We start from the raw sequence: 19300 nt of genomic DNA, 5'->3' as shown, positions 1-19300 counted from the left end.
TCACCCTTGAGTCTGGATTGGCTTCCTGTCTTGCTTCAGCAAACAGGATGTGGTGGGCAGTGGTGCTGGGTCGATTCTAAGCATGAGGCTCAAGGAGCCCAACCCATGTCCGCTTTCCCTCAGAGACCATGGGAACCAACCTGAGTTAGCGTGTGGCTGATGACAGATAGTCTAGTCAGGTTCACTGCCACAGCTAACAGTGACCCCACATGGGAGGCCACCCTAGACCAGGCGGTCTGTGGCTCACCCTTCAGCTGACCACAGATGCATGAGTGAGGCCGCCAGAGATTCGCCAAGGATGGCCCAGGTTGGCAGAGCAACCCAGCTGACCTGTAGACCCATGATCAGAGTTAAATGGTTGTTACTTACCGAGTTTTGGGGAAGTGTGTTATGTGGCTTTGCTCCCTGATACACAGAGAGCAGTATCACCATGTTCCTGAAGAGTCAGCAGCAAACATTAGTTTTGTTTTGGACTGTAAGACTTAACCCACAGGAATATTTTGATTGCTAGGAATTTTAAACTTCATTTTCCTAAGCTGTTTGTGTGTGTGTGTTTACGAGGGTGATAATAATTATATTCTTGCTTCTAATGATTGGGTATCAGTAGCAAATAGTCCCTGACTTCTGGGCAAGATGGGCCACTAAAGAGAAGACCCTAGTTCTGGGAGCAGTTGAGTGGGGAAGGGGCATCTATAAGAGGGCTGAGAGCTGACTGTGGGATGGGTCTGTTACTGGCACACCACACTGTCCTGTTAAAACAATACCTCAAGATCCAGTTCTGTCCCCCAGCTTCACTTGAACTACAGCTGGGATGAAACTGAAACAGAGCAACTGTGACTCACATTCAAACAATCAGTTGGAGGGTACAAGGGAGAAATTAGGATGATAATCACAGCATACACTTCTAGGGCACTTAGTGTGAAGCAGGGACCACTCTGAATACCTTACATTGTCATTCACTGCATCCTTACAGCCGTCCTGTGTGGCAGTACCATTCATACTAGCCACATGGAAGACAAAATACGTAAGAAGAAACACAACAAACAAACAAAAGAGCTAAGTAGGACTTTGAAATTCTGGGGAGGGATGCAGATGAAAATATGACCTGTGGAGAGAAAGACAGCATCACAGGGTTGTTGATTTTCCCCAAGTTAACTTACAAATTTAACTTGGTCCCTACAGATGCACTGTGTCGTTTGGGACTTAATCAGGCAGATTCTGCCATGCTGGGCAGTTCACTACAGGGAATTTTATCCAGGGAGTAGGTACTAGGCTCCTCCGTCCATGGGATTCTCCAGGCAAGAATACTGGAGTGGGTTGCCATTTCCTTCTCCAGGGGATGTTCCCAGCCCAGGGATCTAACCCGGGTCTCCCGCATTGCGGGCAGATGCTTTAGCCACTGAGCTACCAGGGAAGCCCCTACTTACTACTTATTAAACCCCAACTGGGGTGTGGGGGTCACCCAGAGATTAGGGAGGAGATGGTCTAGGAGCCTGCACTGCTCAGGGTGGGCTGCCTGCTGGGGTCTCCCGCCCTTACTCTGCAGCACGTGCTTGGAGCAGACTGGCTGTCTACCTGCCTCCATGTTTATCTGGTTTAGGCTGGAATTATCTTCTCTGCCTCTCCTACCCCTCTGCTCTTTTTTTTCCCCCTCGTTTTTTAAAGGCAAGTGCATTTAGATGAAATTTAATATGTGGTGCAACTCCACTTTGAATTCTCTCTTTGTATTAGTCTTTGGAGGTTAGCGGGATTAATCTCTCTTAAAAGATTTCACTAACTGAGAATTTGTCACCGAGGCACTATTGAGGGTATTTAACCACTGATGTTCTCAACCAGGGGTGATTTTGTATCCCAGGGGGGAGTTGGCATAGTTGGAGGCATTTTGGTGCTCACTACCAGCATCTAGTGGGTGGAGACCAAGGATGCTAAACTTTTAACACAGAGGACAGCCCTCTGCCTCTCCCCCTGCCCCCACCAGCTACAACTAAGAATGAGGGGGACTTAGTGTCAGTAGAGAAGAGGCTGAGTCTTTGCTCTAACCTATTGGCAAAGGCAGTGATTTTAAGAGCATAGCCTAAAGCAGCCTTTCACAGAGCCCAAGTTTCTTAAAAGTTCATATGGATTCTGTAGTGTGCTTTTGAAAGAGTAAGGCTAAGGGTCCCCAACCAGAGGAAATAGGCTGCAAGCGTCAGACATTTTTTCTCTCTCTTAAGCGGCAGGAGGAAACAAACTAGTAGTGTCCGATTTTTTTCCCTTCTCTATACCAAATTAAAAAGTTTCTCTTAAAATTCTTTGTTGCCATGATGACACCTGGTTCCACCTGAACTTAACTTTTCTCAAACCTTGAGCTAACTAATGGGTTTTAAAGATCTTCACGACCCAGATAATCACGATGGTGTGATCACTGACCTAGAGCCAGACATCCTGGAATGTGAAGTCAAGTGGGCCTTAGGAAGAGTCACTACGAACAAAGCTAGTGGAGGTGATGGAATTCCTGTGGAGCTATTTCAAATCCTGAAAGATGATGCTGTGAAAGTGCTACACTCAATATGCCAGCACATTTGGAAAACTCAGCAGTGGCCACAGGACTGGAAAAGGTCAGTTTTCATTCCAATCCCAAAGAAAGGCAATGCCAAAGAATGCTCAAACTACCGCACAATTGCACTCATCTCACAAGCTAGCAAAGTAATGCTCAGAATTCTCCAAGCCAGGCTTCAGCACTATGTGAACCATTAACTTCCAGATGTTCAAGCTGGTTTTAGAAAAGGCAGAGGAACCAGAGATCAAATTGCCAACATCTGCTGGATCATTGAAAAAGCAAGAGAGTTCCAGAAAAACATCTATTTCTGCTTTATTGCCTATGCCAAAGCCTTTGACTGTGTGGATCATAATAAACTGTAGAAAATTCTGAAAGAGATGGGAATACCAGACCACCTGACCTGCCTCTTGAGAAACCTATATGCAGGTCAGGAAGCACCAGTTAGAACTGGACATGGAACAACAGACTGGTTCCAAATAGGAAAAGGAGTACATCAAGGCTGTATATTGTCACCCTGTTTATTTAACTTACATGCAGAGTACATCATGAGAAACTCTGGGCTGGATGAAGCACAAGCTGGAATCAAGAATGCTGAGAGAAATACCAATAACCTCAGATATGCAGATGACACCACCCTTATGGCAAAAAGTGAAGAGGAACTAAAAAACCTCTTGATGAAAGTGAAGGAGGAGAGTGAAAAAGTTGGCTTAAAGCTCAACATTCAGAAAATGAAGATCATGGCATCCGGTCCCACCACTTCATGGGAAACAGATGGGGAAACAGTGTCAGACTTTATTTTTTTGGGCTCCAAAATCACTGCAGATGGTGATTGCAGCCATGAAATTAAAAGACGCTTACTCCTTGGAAGGAAAGTTATGATCAACTTAGACAGCATATTAAAAAGCAGAGACATTTCTTTGCCAACAAAGGTCCATCTAGTCAAGGCTATGGTTTTTCTAGTGGTCATGTATGGATGTGAGAGTTGGACCATAAAGAAAGCTGAGTGCAGAAGAATTGATGCTTTTGAACTGTGGTGTTGGAGAAGACTCTTGAGAGTCCCTTGGACTGCAAGGAGATCCAACCAGTCCATCCTAAAGGAGATCCGCCCTGGGTGTTCATTGGAAGGACTGATGTTGAAGCTGAAACTCCAATACTTTGGCCACCTCATGTGAAGAGTTGACTCATTGGAAAAGACCCTGATGCTGGGAAAGATTGAGGGCAGGAGGAGAAGGGGACGACAGAGGATGAGATGGCTGGATGGCATCACCGACTCAATGGACATGGGTTTGAGTGGACTCCGGGAGTTGGTGATGGACAGGGAGGCCTGGCATGCTGTGGTTCATGGGGTCGCAGAGAGTCAGACACGACTGAGCGACTGAAGTGAACTGAATTGAATGAGCTATGTATTTACCCTAGACTCTGTCTTTCTTCAAGTTGGTTGCGCTTAAGACTCAGTGCCGATAAGGGCTCGACAAACCAGTTTGTTTTACTCATACATTGTTCTCCTAATCTATGTTAATGAAACTATATATCTACTTGGAACCTGCCTTTCTTTAAGATTCATGTCAATAGTTTTATGGCCTGGGATGACTCACCTTGTGCCAATGTTATCTCAAAATGCATGTTGTGGGTGAAGGGCCTGGTTCCAGTCTCTGAGTTTTGAGACATTCCCTTTCTCTAATTAGCAGACTGCTATTAGCTATATAGAAAGTGAAAGTTGCTCGGTCATGTCCGACTTTTTGCGATCCCAAGGACTATATAGTCCATGGAATTTTCCAGGCCAGAATACTGGAGTGGACAGCCTTTCCCTTCTCCAGGGGATCTTCCCAACCGAGGGATCAAACCCAGGTCTCCCGCATCGCAGGCAGATTCTTTACCAGCTGAGCCACAAGGGAAGCCCAGTAGCTATAAAACATCTGGCTAAAGACTAGCAGGGGAATACTCTTTCTGCCCCCTTCTGATGTCTATGTCAGAAACTTTATCTCTTTTATACTTTAATAAAATTCTATTACACAAAAGCTCTGAGGGACCAAGCCTTGTCACTGGCCCCGGCTCGAATTCCCCTCCTCCAGAGGCTAAGAATCCCAGCGTCTTTCACGGCTCAGCAACAACCTTTCACTTTTAATATAAAAATATCCAATACAATATTGTAAAGTAATTAGCCTCCAATTAAAATAAATAATTTAAAAAAAAATAAAAATTTATTATTATAAAAAAAAATAATGGCACAAATTGCTTACCATTGGCTAACGTAAATTTCCAGCTCAAGGCTGGTACATTGGCTTAGTGTACTCTCAGCATATCACCTGTGCCAGGAGGTGGAAATCCTGCTCTGAGAAGCTTGAGGCTGAAGTGAGTTGGTCCCTTCATCCTATCCAATGCCTAGTGACCTGGAGGAATGACTACCCTCCCCCGCGACCCCCCAACCCCCGCCCCCACCCCTGCCAGGTCCTGGCCCAGTGGTGGTATCTGCTTGCAGATACTGACGAAGCCAGCCTGATACAGTTTGCCTTTTCCCAGACACTTAATTACACTAATTTTTATTTTCCAGTCACCTTGACATCTTAATAGAACATAGATATACTTTAAAAAGTCATTGTATTTGTATTATGAAAATCACGTTCTTTGTAGAATGACTGGGATCTAGATGTGAAGAAGAAAATAAAAATCTTATGTAATCTTCCATGAATATAAAATCACTGGTAATACTTGGTGGATTCCTGCCAGTTATATATATATGCAAAGCATAAGAACAGGTTTAAGAATGAAAATGGGATCATAAAATCCATCTATCTCTGTGGCCCTGCTTAAAATGTATTTCTCACTTACCATTACATTAATATTTCCTCACATAATTAAATACTCTTCTATACCATAAGTTTTTATTAGTCTTCTTAGATAGCCATTCCATAGTTTATTTACTCTTTTTCTTAGATGTTCTTAGAAGGCTGTTTCTAGGTTTTAAAGTGCTGACATGAACATGATTCTATATATGTCTTTGTATTTCTATTTATTTCCTCAAGCAGAGTCTTTAAAATAGGGAATGTAGGGTGAAAAGGAACAAATGTTTGAAGATTTTTGACCCATGGTGCCATATTATTGGTTTTATAAGGCTTAATAATAATCTATATTTTCACCAGTACTGCACAAGAACTCAGTATTCAGCTCATCTGGGTCAAGATTTAGAATCATTAAAAAAATAGTTTTGCCAACTGAGTGAACAAAAACAAAACTCACTGTTTTGAGTTTTTTTTTTCCCCCCACTATCAGTTGAGTTTTTCTTTCTCTATATTTGCTGCTCATTTGTATTCTTTATAAATACCTCAGCAAAGCACCATGTCTCCAAAGATAATGTCCTATGCATATCTTTTCTTTCATGTCTTTTTTTTATTGATTTGTTAGAGCTCTTCCTATATTAAAGAACTTAACCAAATTTTTGTCATCAAATATTGCATATGTCTTTATATACATGTGTAGATATACTCTTTTCTTTTGTATTTTGCCTGCATTTTGACTTGCAGAAAATGTTCCCTTTAATTACTTTAGTCTATTTTTTCACACCTATATTTAAATAACATAAAAAATGTATTGATTTACAAGTACTGCTTTTTTGTACTCACAGTTCATGGAAGAATTATATTCAAACTACTCATAAATACCTTTGACACTTGTGTGTTTCCTCACAAGATCACTGGTTACATCTTGGGTCACTGAGCAGTTTTTCTGGGCACATTATTGTGCTTTTGAATTGATTGCCAAGTATTTCTAGCTGCCTGCTGTCTGGGCCCATGATAGCATCCCCTTGTGGTTGGATGGGATCCTGTAAGACGTTCTGAACCATTTACTGGTCAATGCCAGACCCACAGAGCTCTTCCTTCCCTCTGCACAGTAAGCAGCAATGTTTCAGATGTCAGCTCTGACCTCCAGGAGACTGTGGTGAGCAAAGCCTTCTACTGACTGTGATGGATGAGTCACTGATTGAGTAAAAATCTTTGTGCTTTCAAGTCTCTGAACTTTGGGGGCTGTTTGTTATTGCAGCATGAGAGAGCCTCTCCTGACTGATACAGTTGGTTGTGTTCAGTTCCACTCAGTTTATATAGATGTAACATTAAAAAACATACAGCATTTAAAAAACTCTCTGGGGACTTCCCTGGCAGTCCAGTGGTCAGGACTCTGTGCGTCCAGTGTTGGGGGTGAGGGTTCCATCCCTGGTTGGGGAACTAGGATCCTGCATGCTGCACAAAAACACCTCCCCCCGCCAAAAAAAAACCCCTCTGTATAATGCAGTCTCTGAAAATTTTATCCTGAGCCATAAGTAGCCATTTGTATAATATTAGCACAGTTCCTATTCTCACTTTTCCCTAGATGTATATTCTGACTCTTGACAACTTAACCACCTACTGAATTGCTTTTTTTTTTTCTTTTTAGTGTGAATAAAAACCTTTTAATTTGAAAAACATTAAGCGTCACAAAAATTAGAGTACCTAGTATAATGAATCCCCATGTATCTATTGATCAGCTTTGACAATAACCAGACTTGCAGAAATTTTGAAAGGTTTTATGAGTAATATTTATTACTCTTTATTGGGGGTAAATATGTTCTCTTGTATGTTTAGAAAGTCCCTCTCTGGCACAATATCAGGGACTGAATTATATTTCCGTGTAGCTGTTTTATGTTTTCATTCTTTATTCACTTCCTTTCTGTATGTGGAGTGTTGGGAGTGTGGGGTGAAGTCACACAGTGCTTTAAATGAGGATGATGGATGAGTGGTCCCCTCCTGGGAGTGTGGTTAACTTCCGGAGAACAGCAGGCCGTACTTACAGGGAGAAGTGGTTGGTTCCAATTTATGTGGCTTCAAAATCAGCTGCTGAGACCAGGACTTGGGGGTGACCTCAGGAAGCACACGTGAGTACAAGATGGGAGTCGGGGAAGGAGTGGGAGAAAGGCCAACCAGGGGTGAGCTGATGAGGAGCCCCCCCTCAGCCCCTGGAGACCCCTGAGAACCTTCCCCCATGATCTGGGCTGTGTGCATGGGGTCTGGGACCACCCCCACAGTGCTAGCAGGTCCCAAGTACAAGCAGCACTGGGAGAGGCCAGCTGGTGATGGGTAGGAAGCCACACCCGGGCAGGTGCAGCCAGACCACCGGATCCCAGCGTCTGCATGGTGCCCCATGGGTTCCTCGGAGCTCAGCAGGAGTGGGTGGGGTGTCTGAGTCCCAAGAAAGCCAAACGAGGATGGCACTGTAGCCTCTGCTTTATCCGTCACTCGAGCCTGTGTTTCACTGCACCTGCGGTTGCCTTTAAATATGGCTTCTCCTGCTGTACGTCCACCTTGGAGGTCAGGCTCCTATACCATCCTGTCTCTTTCTAACAAGATCCAGACACACTGTGACGAGCCTTTCTGATGTCATGGGGGCTATCGAAGGCTGACATTCACATCAGTCTGTGAAGCAGGTAGTTGGGTTTCTCCCTGGGTGCAGATAATCACCACCATCAAGAAGGCTTATTTAAGGGGAGTGGTAGCCGCCTTGGTTTGTCCAGAGCTGGGGAGTCCCCAGGAAGTGGGGCTCTCAATGCTAAAACCCGGAAAATGTTGAGCAACCAGGGCGGTTGACCACTCCACCTGAGGCTGGCTGGTACTTAGGAAAGGCCACTAGAAATCCACCAGCTTTTGCTCCTGTTTCTCCTTCTCAGAAATGAAAGGAGGGATTGTAACTGTGATAAGCATTCCACACAGCAGCAGCTGCCACTCAGTTGGAAACCTCTGTCTGAAACCTTCATTTCAGAGCCTTAATCAGGGCTTGGGGAGGAGTCCTGAGAGCTCCTTGGCACGAGGCGTCACTGTGGCCAGAGGCCCGGCACTTGCATCACCATGTCCACCTGCTGCTCTGATTAAATTTCAGCAGGGTCACCAGGCTTATCCTTGCTCATCCTGGTTAATCACTGTCTCCCTGGGAAGCCTGCCCGCACCCCACCCCCGCTTCCTGGAGGGTGCCTTTCAAGCCAGGGTCTTGCAAGTGACCCCATGTACAATTCAGTTCCAAGATCTGGGACCTGTGTCCGTGCTCTTTGTAACCCTCCCTGCCATGCTCAGGAAATAAACAATCAATGCTTTGTCTCATCTGGGCCTTAGACATTTTCTGTTGCTTCATCTTTAAATATTCCTAAGGTGTTCCCTCTGATAGCAACCCTGAGGTGTGATTAATAAGAGGTTGGGGTATAGTCATCAGAGCCAAACATGGGCCAAGATTGCCCTGGGTACATTTCCTTAAGATGTGAAAAGAAGTTCATGAGTCAGTTGTCACATTCAAGAGCCTCCAGCGGTCTCTGAATTCCTCTTCTGGTTGTCAGAGTGATGTCACATGCTGTGCTCTGTATCCACAGGCCTTTGTTCTCCATCAGTCTCTCTGCAAGGGCTACATCCTTTTCTAACCAACAAATGCATTACCTTGTTGGTCCTTTATTACCCAGAGAAAGATGACTCCAAGCTCAACTAGGCTTTGCCCAAGCTGCAGTCTGGAGATTGTGGTAGATGGTAGTGGTTGTCGCCCATATTCCTTCGACCTTATGGCTTTTTGTATGCTGAGCGTCAGCAGATGTCAGTGCAGGCATGTCTTCGTGTAAGGGATTTCTCCCATGAGGCTGAAGGCTGCCTTGCACACCTGCCGCTGGGCTGAAGGTGCCACTTGGGAACCTCCTCAACCACTGACTTTTCTGCCAGCTTCCGTGCTGCTAGCTTTAGCGTGTGTTATGCAAAGTTTCCCAGTTCTCCCATGGGATTAAGCTCCAGTTAATCCAAGCTGAGTCCCAACTTCAATGGTAGCTGACTCGAAGACAAATCCCTTATTGGCCCCTTTCTTCCCGGTTACACCTCCCCGCTCACTCCTGGTGTCCCATTCACCTCCCAAAGTAACCACCTGAACTCAGCTGTTGTCTCAGGGTCTGCGTCTGAGTTACCCTGAACTGAGAAGTCAGTTTCTGGCTATCATAATTCAGGGATCTCTGTCTGTTGCCTACTCTCATATGTAATGGGAAGAATGTCTTTACTGGAAATTCAGCACGTAGACTATAAAGAGGAAAGACGGGAAATAAAGGGGGAATGGCTTCCCTCTCTTCCTTCATGCCTGCTCCTTGCTTCCTCCCTAAAGTGTTTACTGAGCAAATTTAGGAAACACTGACTTAAATCCCTAAGGAGCCAGGTAGGTGATGTGCGTGTGAGAAGAAGGTATCATATGATTGGGAGTGGTGTGGTTTGTGGCAAATGGTACATTCCTGAAAAGTTCTCTTATCCTCTGTTTCCTCTTTTTTTAAAAAACAATTTTTTAAATCTATTTATGCATTTAGCCACCCAATGCGGCCCACAGGATTTCAGTTCCCCAACCAGGTATTGAAGCCACGTCCACTGCAGACCCCCACCAAATCACCGGGTAGGTCCCTCTTCTTCTTGCTTTTTATCATTATGATATTGGTGGAGCAAACCTGTCTGCAAGATGCTAAAATTCAAAGACAAGCATCAGAACTGCTTTAGTGGAATAGGTAATTGTCTGACACCTTTGTTTAGGTCCAAGTGAAAGTCGCTCAGTTTTGTCCTACTCTTTGCAACCCCATGGACTGTACAGTCCATTAAATTCTCCAGGCCAGAATACCGGAGTGGGTAGCCGTTCCCTTCTCCAGGGGATCTTCCCAAGCCAGGGATCAGACCCAGGTCTCCTGCATTGCAGGCAGATTCTTTACCAGCTGAGCCACCAGGGAATTTGTTTAGGTAGAGATCACCTTTCAGAGGGTGCTTTCCTTTAGACTGGACCAGATAGCTGAGTAAGCGGGAGGAAGGCTGTGCTCATCTGTAATACCCCGTTGCTCACACAAGTCTGTAAACTTGTCCGAAAGTATTTTTACCTTGAAACCAGGAAAGAGTCTTTCCCACAGTTTGAGGGAGATTCAAATGAGAAACTGTGTTTTTCACCACTCTCCACTTTGTAAAATATTTACATGCTGTTGTCTGACGATAAGTCATAACAATTTTTTTTCTCTTAAGTTTCGGCGTACTTGGCATGCTTTGCAGAACGATCACACTTGAAAGAGCCTTTTTAATTGCAGCAGGGGACATCGCAGATGGAAGAGAGAGAACTCCCCTGCCTGGGGATGTGATGGAGCCATTCAGAAGCTCCTGGAGAATGACAGGAGCTGCCCCAGGAGGTACTCCATTGAGCCCATCTGCATTGTAAATTCCGACTGAGGCCAAATGTCACCTCCTCCCTGACTCTCTTGGCCTCTAGGTGTCAAAAAAAAAAATGCTTCTCAGTGAAAATCCGTGTCTGATGGGGAGGGGGGTGTGTTCCCCTGGGTCCCTGCTGTCACCTGATCCTGGGCTTGATGGGCAGCTTTCTCTCTCCTTCCACACCGTGAATAACTCAATAAGGAAGTAGCTGTCTCTATGTCAAAAGTCTCACCCTGTAAACTGCTAAGGGTCTGGGCACTGAGATGGGGTAGTGGCATCACTTCCTACCCCACCCCCCAATGCTATCAGTAACCCCCTCTGTATACTGCACTGTGCCATTCCAGTGTTAGGGACCTTCATGGCATCTCAGATCAGCCGCGAGTGGGGACGGGGCACCACATCAACCAGAGGGCAAGTCCATTCCTGGGAAAAGACTAAGATGACTTAGACAAAATGACTAAGTGCCCAGAGGAGCTGCTGCAGTGGAATCAAGAGTGAGTAATTCAGTCCCTCCCAGGGACAAGTGGACACACCTAGCCTGGAGATCCAGTCCCCTGCCTTCTAGCCAAGGCTCAGGGATTGGAGTGGAGACAGTCTCTCCCCACGATCCCATCTGAATTCTTGGACCACAGAGTCCACAAGCCTAGGGAAACCTGCCACTTTATGCCTTGGAGTTTGGGGGCAGTTGATTAAGGGTCCCTAATGACCCTGACAAACACTGGTGGTTTGCAGGGCACCTCCCAGGCCCCAACACTTGCATGTCTATCTCACATCTGATGGTGACCCCAGGAGAAATGCACCCTTGTCACTGTTTTACAGGCAGGCACACTGATACGCTGTGAGGTCAGGTCACTTCGGAGAGACACTCAGACCCTGCGCAGCAGACCAGGGGCCTGAACCCAGGAAGACTCTGCCCCGGTGCCTGGCTATGTTAAGTAGCAGTGGACTCTGCCCAGAGATCCCAGAGGCCACCTCCTTCCCCTCCCCAGGGACTGCTGACCTGCTCAGTGACCCCCGAGGCTCTGGCTGCCTCCCTTTGAGATGCTGCTTTGATCCCTTCTCCGTGGCTCTGTCCATTCCTGGGCTGATCCCAGGGATGGGTGGCTGAGTCCAGCCAAGGAAGCAGCTGGATGCAGCTCCCCTGCTGTGCCATGAAGTCCCCTGGTTTGCACAAAGATCCATCTCTCCCGGGGCTGCTCCCAGCCATGCCTGTGCCGTGGGGGCGCTAGTCCAGCCCCTCTGCGACACCCTTCTTGCCCACCCCTCTTCGCAGGGACCAGGATAGCCTCACCCTCTGAAGGGCCCTATTGCTCCCCTTTGTCTTTCACAGGCAACTCCTCCAATAAGTCTGCACCTTGAACCCCATTTTGGGATCTGTTTCTCAAAGGACCTGAGTGATGGCAGAATGTGTCAATTCCCACCTCCATCCCTGCCCTGCTCCTTGTTCCACTCCACCATTACCTCCTCTCCATTCCCCACCCCCACACACCTCATCCCACCCAGTCCCATTCTGCCCCATTCCCGTGAGGACACAGAAGTGACCTTACCTTGTTCACGCCATCCGCCATCGCTTGGAGTGTGAGCTCCCGGGGCCCGTCCACCGTCTTCCCGTTGTCGGTGGGGCCCCAGCTGGCACTGTAGATGTCAATCAGCTGAGGCATGTGGCTGATGGAGGAAGCCTCGATGATGTCTGTCATGAAGGGCTGGTCCAGCATCCGGATACCTGTGGACACGCAGGGGCAGGAAAGCACTGTGGGTGGGTCCCGGGTTCGCAAGAGATGTGGGGAAGGGGGCTAGGTCCTGGATGTGGCTGGGGGGTCTGCCACAGGTCCCTGTGCCCTGGAGTCAGTGGGGCGACCCTGAGTCCAGCCTCACACAGTGGGGTGATCGGGGATCAGGAAGATGCACAGAACCACCCACCCCATCTCCTTGCACCTCATCCACCCCTTTTCTTATGTTCCTATTGGGAGGCAATTCTATACCCCCTACAAAGGTTGCTAGAATTCCTAAATGAGGCCAGTGTCTAAGTGGAAGCTTGGCCTCCAGGGACTGGGGGCTGATGGAGGACACCTTTCAGAGGAGAAGTAAAGCTACTGTGCATGACAGTGTGGCTGGAGGCAATTGCTCTCAGATATTTGAGGAGAGAAGGAGGGTAAGGTCTAAGAGGAACTCTCAGTTGCATCATAACTGAGAAGGGGCTTTGGGGCAACAGAAATGTCCAAGAGGTAACTCTAAAGTATACTTGAAATGGGTGCAGAAGACACCCCTTTTCCTCCCGGGTCACCTTTGTAAAGTCTGTGCTACCCAGATGCCTGGAAGGAGTGACTTCCTGCTGGGAGCTTTTCTTTGATTACGTGATTGTGTGTCTGTGTGTCCAGGGACTCTGGAGGAAGAGGTCCTCTGTTCTCAGGCCTGAGCATCTGGGGAACTGGGGTTCACATCACCGCCCCCTCCCTGGGACCGCTTAGAAAAAAACCTCTTGGGGGTTCACTGAGCAGCAGCCAACGGAGAGGGGTTTTTTTCCTTCATTGTTACCCTCAGAATATTGGCTGTTGGAAGCAGTATTGTTCTCTGCTCCATACACTGTTTCAAGTCAAGGAGCCTAGAGTGTTGGTGAGTGTTGGTCAGTCTTCTCACTGGAATTTGGAGCGAAGGCCTGAGCTGTATACAGGCGGAGCCTGGCTTCCCACAATTCTTACTTGTCCCCAGTGGTCCGAGGACTTTATTACACAAGGGCCAGCCTGAAACGTGGTGTGTGCACCAAGTTAAAGAAGGAAGATTCATGTATGTTGGTTATCTATGTACATGTCACCACTCCCCAAAATCTACAGACAGTTCCTGAGAACTAACTGCTGATAGTTGAACAAAGTTAGAGACCCGCCTTGATTTTCCTTTTCTAGTTGCAGGTAATAGCTTTACCTATCTTAAAGCCAATTATAGGATCATCTGGAAAGTATTTGCTAAATACTGTGCCTGGGCCACCTTTTAGTTAATTTTCCCCCAAACAGAGATAACAGGTCCAGACTTTTCCATCCTCTACCCATAGATCAGGTCACCATTTTTGCCAGCGTTAACTAATTATTAGTTAACATTCTTTCTCCTGGAAAAAAAATCTCCTACAGAATAAGCATAGTCTTTGAACTTTCCAGAAGCTAAGTTTTTATGGTTCATTTCACTAGGGATAGAAAATCTAAAATTCCACATTTTGCTCTTGGTCCAACTATATTCTGCCCATTAGGGGGAAAAAAAAACCTATTTAACAAAGGTGGCCACCAGTTTACAGAATCAACTGAACAGCACAGATTCTTCTCCTAAGTCATATCCACTTTGTGGATGGGGAGACTTTGCTGGGAGACAGGTATTCACTGCCAGGAGAAGGCTCAGATGGTCTTGAAGTCATCCAGTGCCCAGATGACCAGCCCTGAGCAGCCTGCCTCCACAGGAAGGGGACAGAAAGAAGTTCAACTCCGGCCTAAGTGGGCCTGGACTGTCCCCCCTGAATCTTGTCACTGGCTGGTGCCCTTTGCTCTTTCTCTGCAGCTCCTGTCCTCTGCCTCTTTCCCCCTTCATCCCACCCTGGCTGCCTTTGTGCCGCCCAGAATGCCAGCGCTGTTGTGCGTTCATCTTCTGACTTCTTGGCATCTAGGGAGGTGGGGACGGTCACAGGCTGGGAGCCAAGTTCTCATTTGTATTCAGGGGCCAGGCCCCGGGCATTCTTTTAATCTCATTAAGCTTGGGAGGAATGAGGTATGCATGAATTGAATGAGATACACAATTAATGTTTGCAGGCAACAGCAGCATTAGGGGCCAAGACCAAGGCTCAGGGTGACCCAAGGGTTTTTAGGGAGGGACTCTGTCCTGAGGGCTCTAGGAGCTACGGAGTCGGGGCTGGGGGAGGGAGAGAAACAAGGAAGCCCAGGCAGCCAGGACTCAGCATCCTAGCATCTGCAAAATGCTCTGCTGGCTGATGCGAAGTGATGGCAAGACAACAGGCACATCAGCATTTCTGTCCCCACCATCCTGACTCGTGGTGACTCGGTGGTTCCCTCCTCCCTTTCAGAGTCTGAGCCTCTTGCCTGCTGCCCAGGATTGCAGTCCTGGGCTCTAGGGCCTCCACGGCCCAAGGATTTGTGCTAAACCCTCTGCCTCTCCTCTTGTTATGAAAGGTGAGCTTGTACAGAGATCACAGCAGGTGCATAAGTCTACCTGCTCTGCCTTCAGAGGAAGGCAGGTAAGGCCAATGCTACCTGGCCTGGCCCCCTCCCGGGGCTTCTCTGAGGGGCTCCGCAGAAGTGATGCTACAGGACCCACCCTCGAATCATCCCCTGGTTATTCTGCACACTGGCATCATGATCTGATATTATTGTGTCTGTTGCTCCTGGTCTGGGTCTCCCCCTTAGACTCAAAGCTGTGTGAGGGTAGGTATCTTGTCTTCTGGCTCATGGCTGCATCCTCCCACCCTCAGCAGGACTGGCATATGGTAGACCCCCTGGTCATGACTGCTGAGTCCTGGAAGGGACTGGAGGCAAGAGACAGTATTTCTCAAAAGGCTTGATGCAGTTTGAGCATTTTTAATACTCTTAGAAGTAAATATCTGACAAACTTGCAAGAAATATCAATTGAAGAGTTCATTATATTTCATGTCCATTTATTGGACTTTGTGAATTCGTATAAGACATTTTCAATTTTGATTATTTTATCTTGAATCCTTTGACTGAAGATGCCAAACATTGGTTTAAATGCTAAAACTAAGGAAAGAAATAGGCTGTCTTCTTCTTTTTTTTTTTTTTTAAATTTTATTTTATTTTTAAACTTTACATAACTGTATTAGTTTTGCCAAATATCAAAATGAATCCGCCACAGGTATACATGTGTTCCCCATCCTGAACCCTCCTCCCTCCTCCCTCCCCATTCCATCCCTCTGGGTCGTCCCAGTGCACCAGCCCCAAGCATCCAGTATCGTGCATCGAACCTGGACTGGCAACTCGTTTCATACATGATATTTTACATGTTTCAATGCCATTCTCCCAAATCTTCCCACCCTCTCCCTCTCCCACAGAGTCCATAAGACTGTTCTATACATCAGTGTCTGTTTTGCTGTCTCGTACACAGGGTTATTGTTACCATCTTTCTAAATTCCATATATATGCGTTAGTGTACTGTATTGGTGTTTTTCTTTCTGGCTTACTTCACTCTGTATAATAGGCTCCAGTTTCATCCACCTCATTAGAACTGATTCAAATGTATTCTTTTTAATGGCTGAATAATACTCCATTGTGTATATGTACCACAGCTTTCTTATCCATTCATCTGCTGATGGACATCTAGGTTGCTTCCATGTCCTGGCTATTATAAACAGTGCTGCGATGAACATTGGGGTACTCGTGTCTCTTTCCCTTCTGGTTTCCTCAGTGTGTATGCCCAGCAGTGGGATTGCTGGATCATAAGGCAGGTCTATTTCCAGTTTTTTAAGGAATCTCCACACTGTTCTCCATAATGGCTGTACTAGTTTGCATTCCCACCAACGGTGTAAGAGGGTTCCCTTTTCTCCACACCCTCTCCAGCATTTATTACTTGTAGACTTTTGGATCGCAGCCATTCTGACTGGTGTGAAATGGTACCTCATAGTGGTTTTGATTTGCATTTCTCTGATAATGAGTGATGTTGAGCATCTTTTCATGTGTTTGTTAGCTGTCTTCTTAAAGAGTTACTTTGATAAGTGTGTTAGTCGCTCAGTCGTGTCAGACTCTTTGGGAATCCATGAACTGTAGCCCACCAGGCTTCTCTGTTCATGGGATTCTCCAAGCAAGAATACTAGAGTGGTTTGCCACTGCCTTCTCCAGGGGATCTTCCCTACCCAGTTATTGAACCCAGATCTCTAGCATTGCAGACAAATTCTTTACTGTCTGAGACAGCCATGTTTAAAATTTTAAAAAATGGAAATTAACTTTTCTATTCAAGATTTATAAAGTAAATAAGTGGATTAGGAAATGTAAATAATTAAACTTTCAAAAAAAATTGAAGTTGGACAGCATCACTGACTCGATGGATGTGAGTTTGAGCAAGCTCTGGGAGCTGGTGATGGACAGGGAGGTCTGGCACACTGCAGTCCATGGGGTTGCAGAGTCGGACATGACTGAGTGACTGAACTGAATTGAAGGTTTTGAGACAGTGCTAAGACTTTGGGACATCTCAAATGTACAGGTCTGCATGTTACAGAGAATTTATAGGAATTGGACTGATTGGAATTTTACTCCCTTCCTGCCAAGTGTTACCTAGAAGAGGTGGAAACAACTGTGCTCATGGAATAGGCAACAAAAATCAAACAGAGAGTTCATCTTAAGGAAGAAGTTTCTAAGAGTCACACGTGCAAAGGCAGAACAGACTTCCTCATGAGGGAGTGACTTCCCCATTACTGACGGCATGCAAGTTGTTGATGCATGTTAATGCGGGGGCCCAGGGTGCTCTGGGTGCTACATTGTTCTACAGTTTACTAGCTGTGGGGCCCCGTGTTCAATAGGGATAATAATAGATAGTAAACATGTTCATGGTCTACCAGGTGGTGCTAGTGGTAAAGAACCCATCTGCCAACGCAGGAGACCTAAGAAATGCAGGTTTGATCCCTGGGTTGGGAAGATCCCCTGCAGGAGGGCGTAGCAATCCATTCCAGTATTCTTGCCCGGAGAATCTCATGGACAGAGGAGCCTGGCAGAGGAGTCCATGGGGTGGCAAAGAGTCATGCAGAGTCAGACATGACTGAAGCAACTTAGCAGGAACACATATATAAAATATGTAACAATGTATGATAAAGTTGCAAAGAGAGTAAAGTGAGTAAAGGGTTTTGCATCCTGCCTGACATGTTGAAAGAGTCAAAATGCTATTATTACTGTTGTTCAGATCAGATCAGTCGCTCAGTCATGTCCGACTCTTGGCGACCCCATGAATCGCAGCACGCCAGGCCTCCCTGTCCATCACCAACTCCCGGAGTTCACTGAGACTCACGTCCATCGAGTCAGTGATGCCATCCAGCCATTTCATCCTCTGTTGTCCCCTTCTCCTCCTGCCCCCAATCCCTCCCAGCATCAGAGTCTTTTCCAATGAGTCAACTCTTCCATGAGGTGGCCAAAGTACTGGAGTTTCAGCTTTAGCATCATTCCTTCCAAAGAAATCCCAGGGCTGATCTCCTTCAGAATGGACTGGCTGGATCTCCTTGCAGTCCAAGGGACTCTCAAGAGTCTTCTCCAACACCACAGTTCAAAACCATCAATTCTTTGGCGCTCAGCTTTCTTCACAGTCCAACTCTCACATCCATACATGACCACAAGAAAAACCATAGCCTTGACTAGACGAACCTTTGTTGGCAAAGTAATGTCTCTGCTTTTGAATATGCTATCTAGGTTGGTCATAACTTTCCTTCCAAGGAGCAAGCGTCTTTTAATTTCATGGCTGTAGTCACCATCTGTAGTGATTTTGGAGCCCAAAAAAATGAAGTCTGACACTGTTTCCACCATTTCCCCATCCATTTCCCATGAAGTGGTGGGACCGGATGCCATGATCTTCGTTTTCTGAATGTTGAGCTTTAAGCCAACTTTTTCACTCTCCACTTTCACTTTCATCAAGAGGCTTTTGAGTTCCTCTTCACTTTCTGCCATAAGGGTGGTTTCATCTGCATATCTGAGGTTATTGACATTTCTCCCAGCAATCTTGATTCCAGCTTGTGTTTCTTCCAGTCCAGCGTTTCTCATGATGTACTCTGCATATAAGTTAAATAAACAGGGTGACAATATACAGCCTTGACGAACTCCTTTTCCTATTTGGAACCAGTCTGTTGTTCCATGTCCAGTTCTAACTGGTGCTTCCTGACCTGCATACAAATTTCTCAAGAGGCAGATCAGGTGGTCTGGTATTCCCATCTCTTTCAGAATTTTCCACAGTTTATTGTGATCCACACAGTCAAAGGCTTTGGCATAGCCGAGAAAGCAGAAATAGATGTTTTTCTGGAACTCTCTTGCTTTTTCCATGATCCAGCAGATGTTGGCAATTTGATCTCTGGTTCCTCTGCCTTTTCTAAAACCAGCTTGAACATCAGGAAGTTCACGGTTCACGTATTGCTGAAGCCTGGCTTGGAGAATTTTGAGCATTACTTTACTAGCGTGTGAGATGAGTGCAATTGTGGGTAGTTTGAGCATTCTTTGGCATTGCCTTTCTTTGGGATTGGAATAAAAACTGACCTTTTCCAGTCCTGTGGCCACTGCTGAGTTTTCCAAATTTTCTGGTATATTGAGTGCAGCACTTTCACAGCATCATCTTTCAGGATTTGGAATAGCTCAACTGGAATTCCATCACCTCCACTAGCTTTGTTCGTAGTGATGCTTTCTAAGGCCCACTTGACTTCACATTCCAGGATGTCTGGCTCTAGGTCAGTGATCACACCATCGTGATTATCTGGGTCATGAAGATCTTTTTTGTACATTTCTTCTGTGTATTCTTGCCACCTCTTTTTAGTATCTTTTGCTTCTGTTAGGTCCGTACCATTTCTGTC

General features: G+C 46.2%; 1 protein-coding gene across 2 annotated transcripts in view; it reads right to left on the bottom strand.

Annotated features, from left to right (window-relative positions):
* The window catches only part of PCSK2 (proprotein convertase subtilisin/kexin type 2), a 241550-nt gene that overhangs the window by 15040 nt on the left and 207210 nt on the right, over nt 1-19300 (bottom strand). For both annotated transcript variants that reach the window (XM_055544038.1, XM_055544039.1), the window contains one exon: nt 12306-12481. In XM_055544038.1, coding sequence (XP_055400013.1) covers nt 12306-12481 — 176 coding nt within the window. The remainder of the gene's footprint in view (nt 1-12305; nt 12482-19300) is intronic.

This window comes from Bubalus kerabau, chromosome 13 (genome assembly GCF_029407905.1).
Source record: "Bubalus kerabau isolate K-KA32 ecotype Philippines breed swamp buffalo chromosome 13, PCC_UOA_SB_1v2, whole genome shotgun sequence".
NCBI lineage: Eukaryota > Metazoa > Chordata > Mammalia > Artiodactyla > Bovidae > Bubalus > Bubalus kerabau.
The sequence above is the reverse complement of the archived record's forward strand: the minus strand, read 5'-3'. Positions and strand labels throughout refer to the sequence as shown.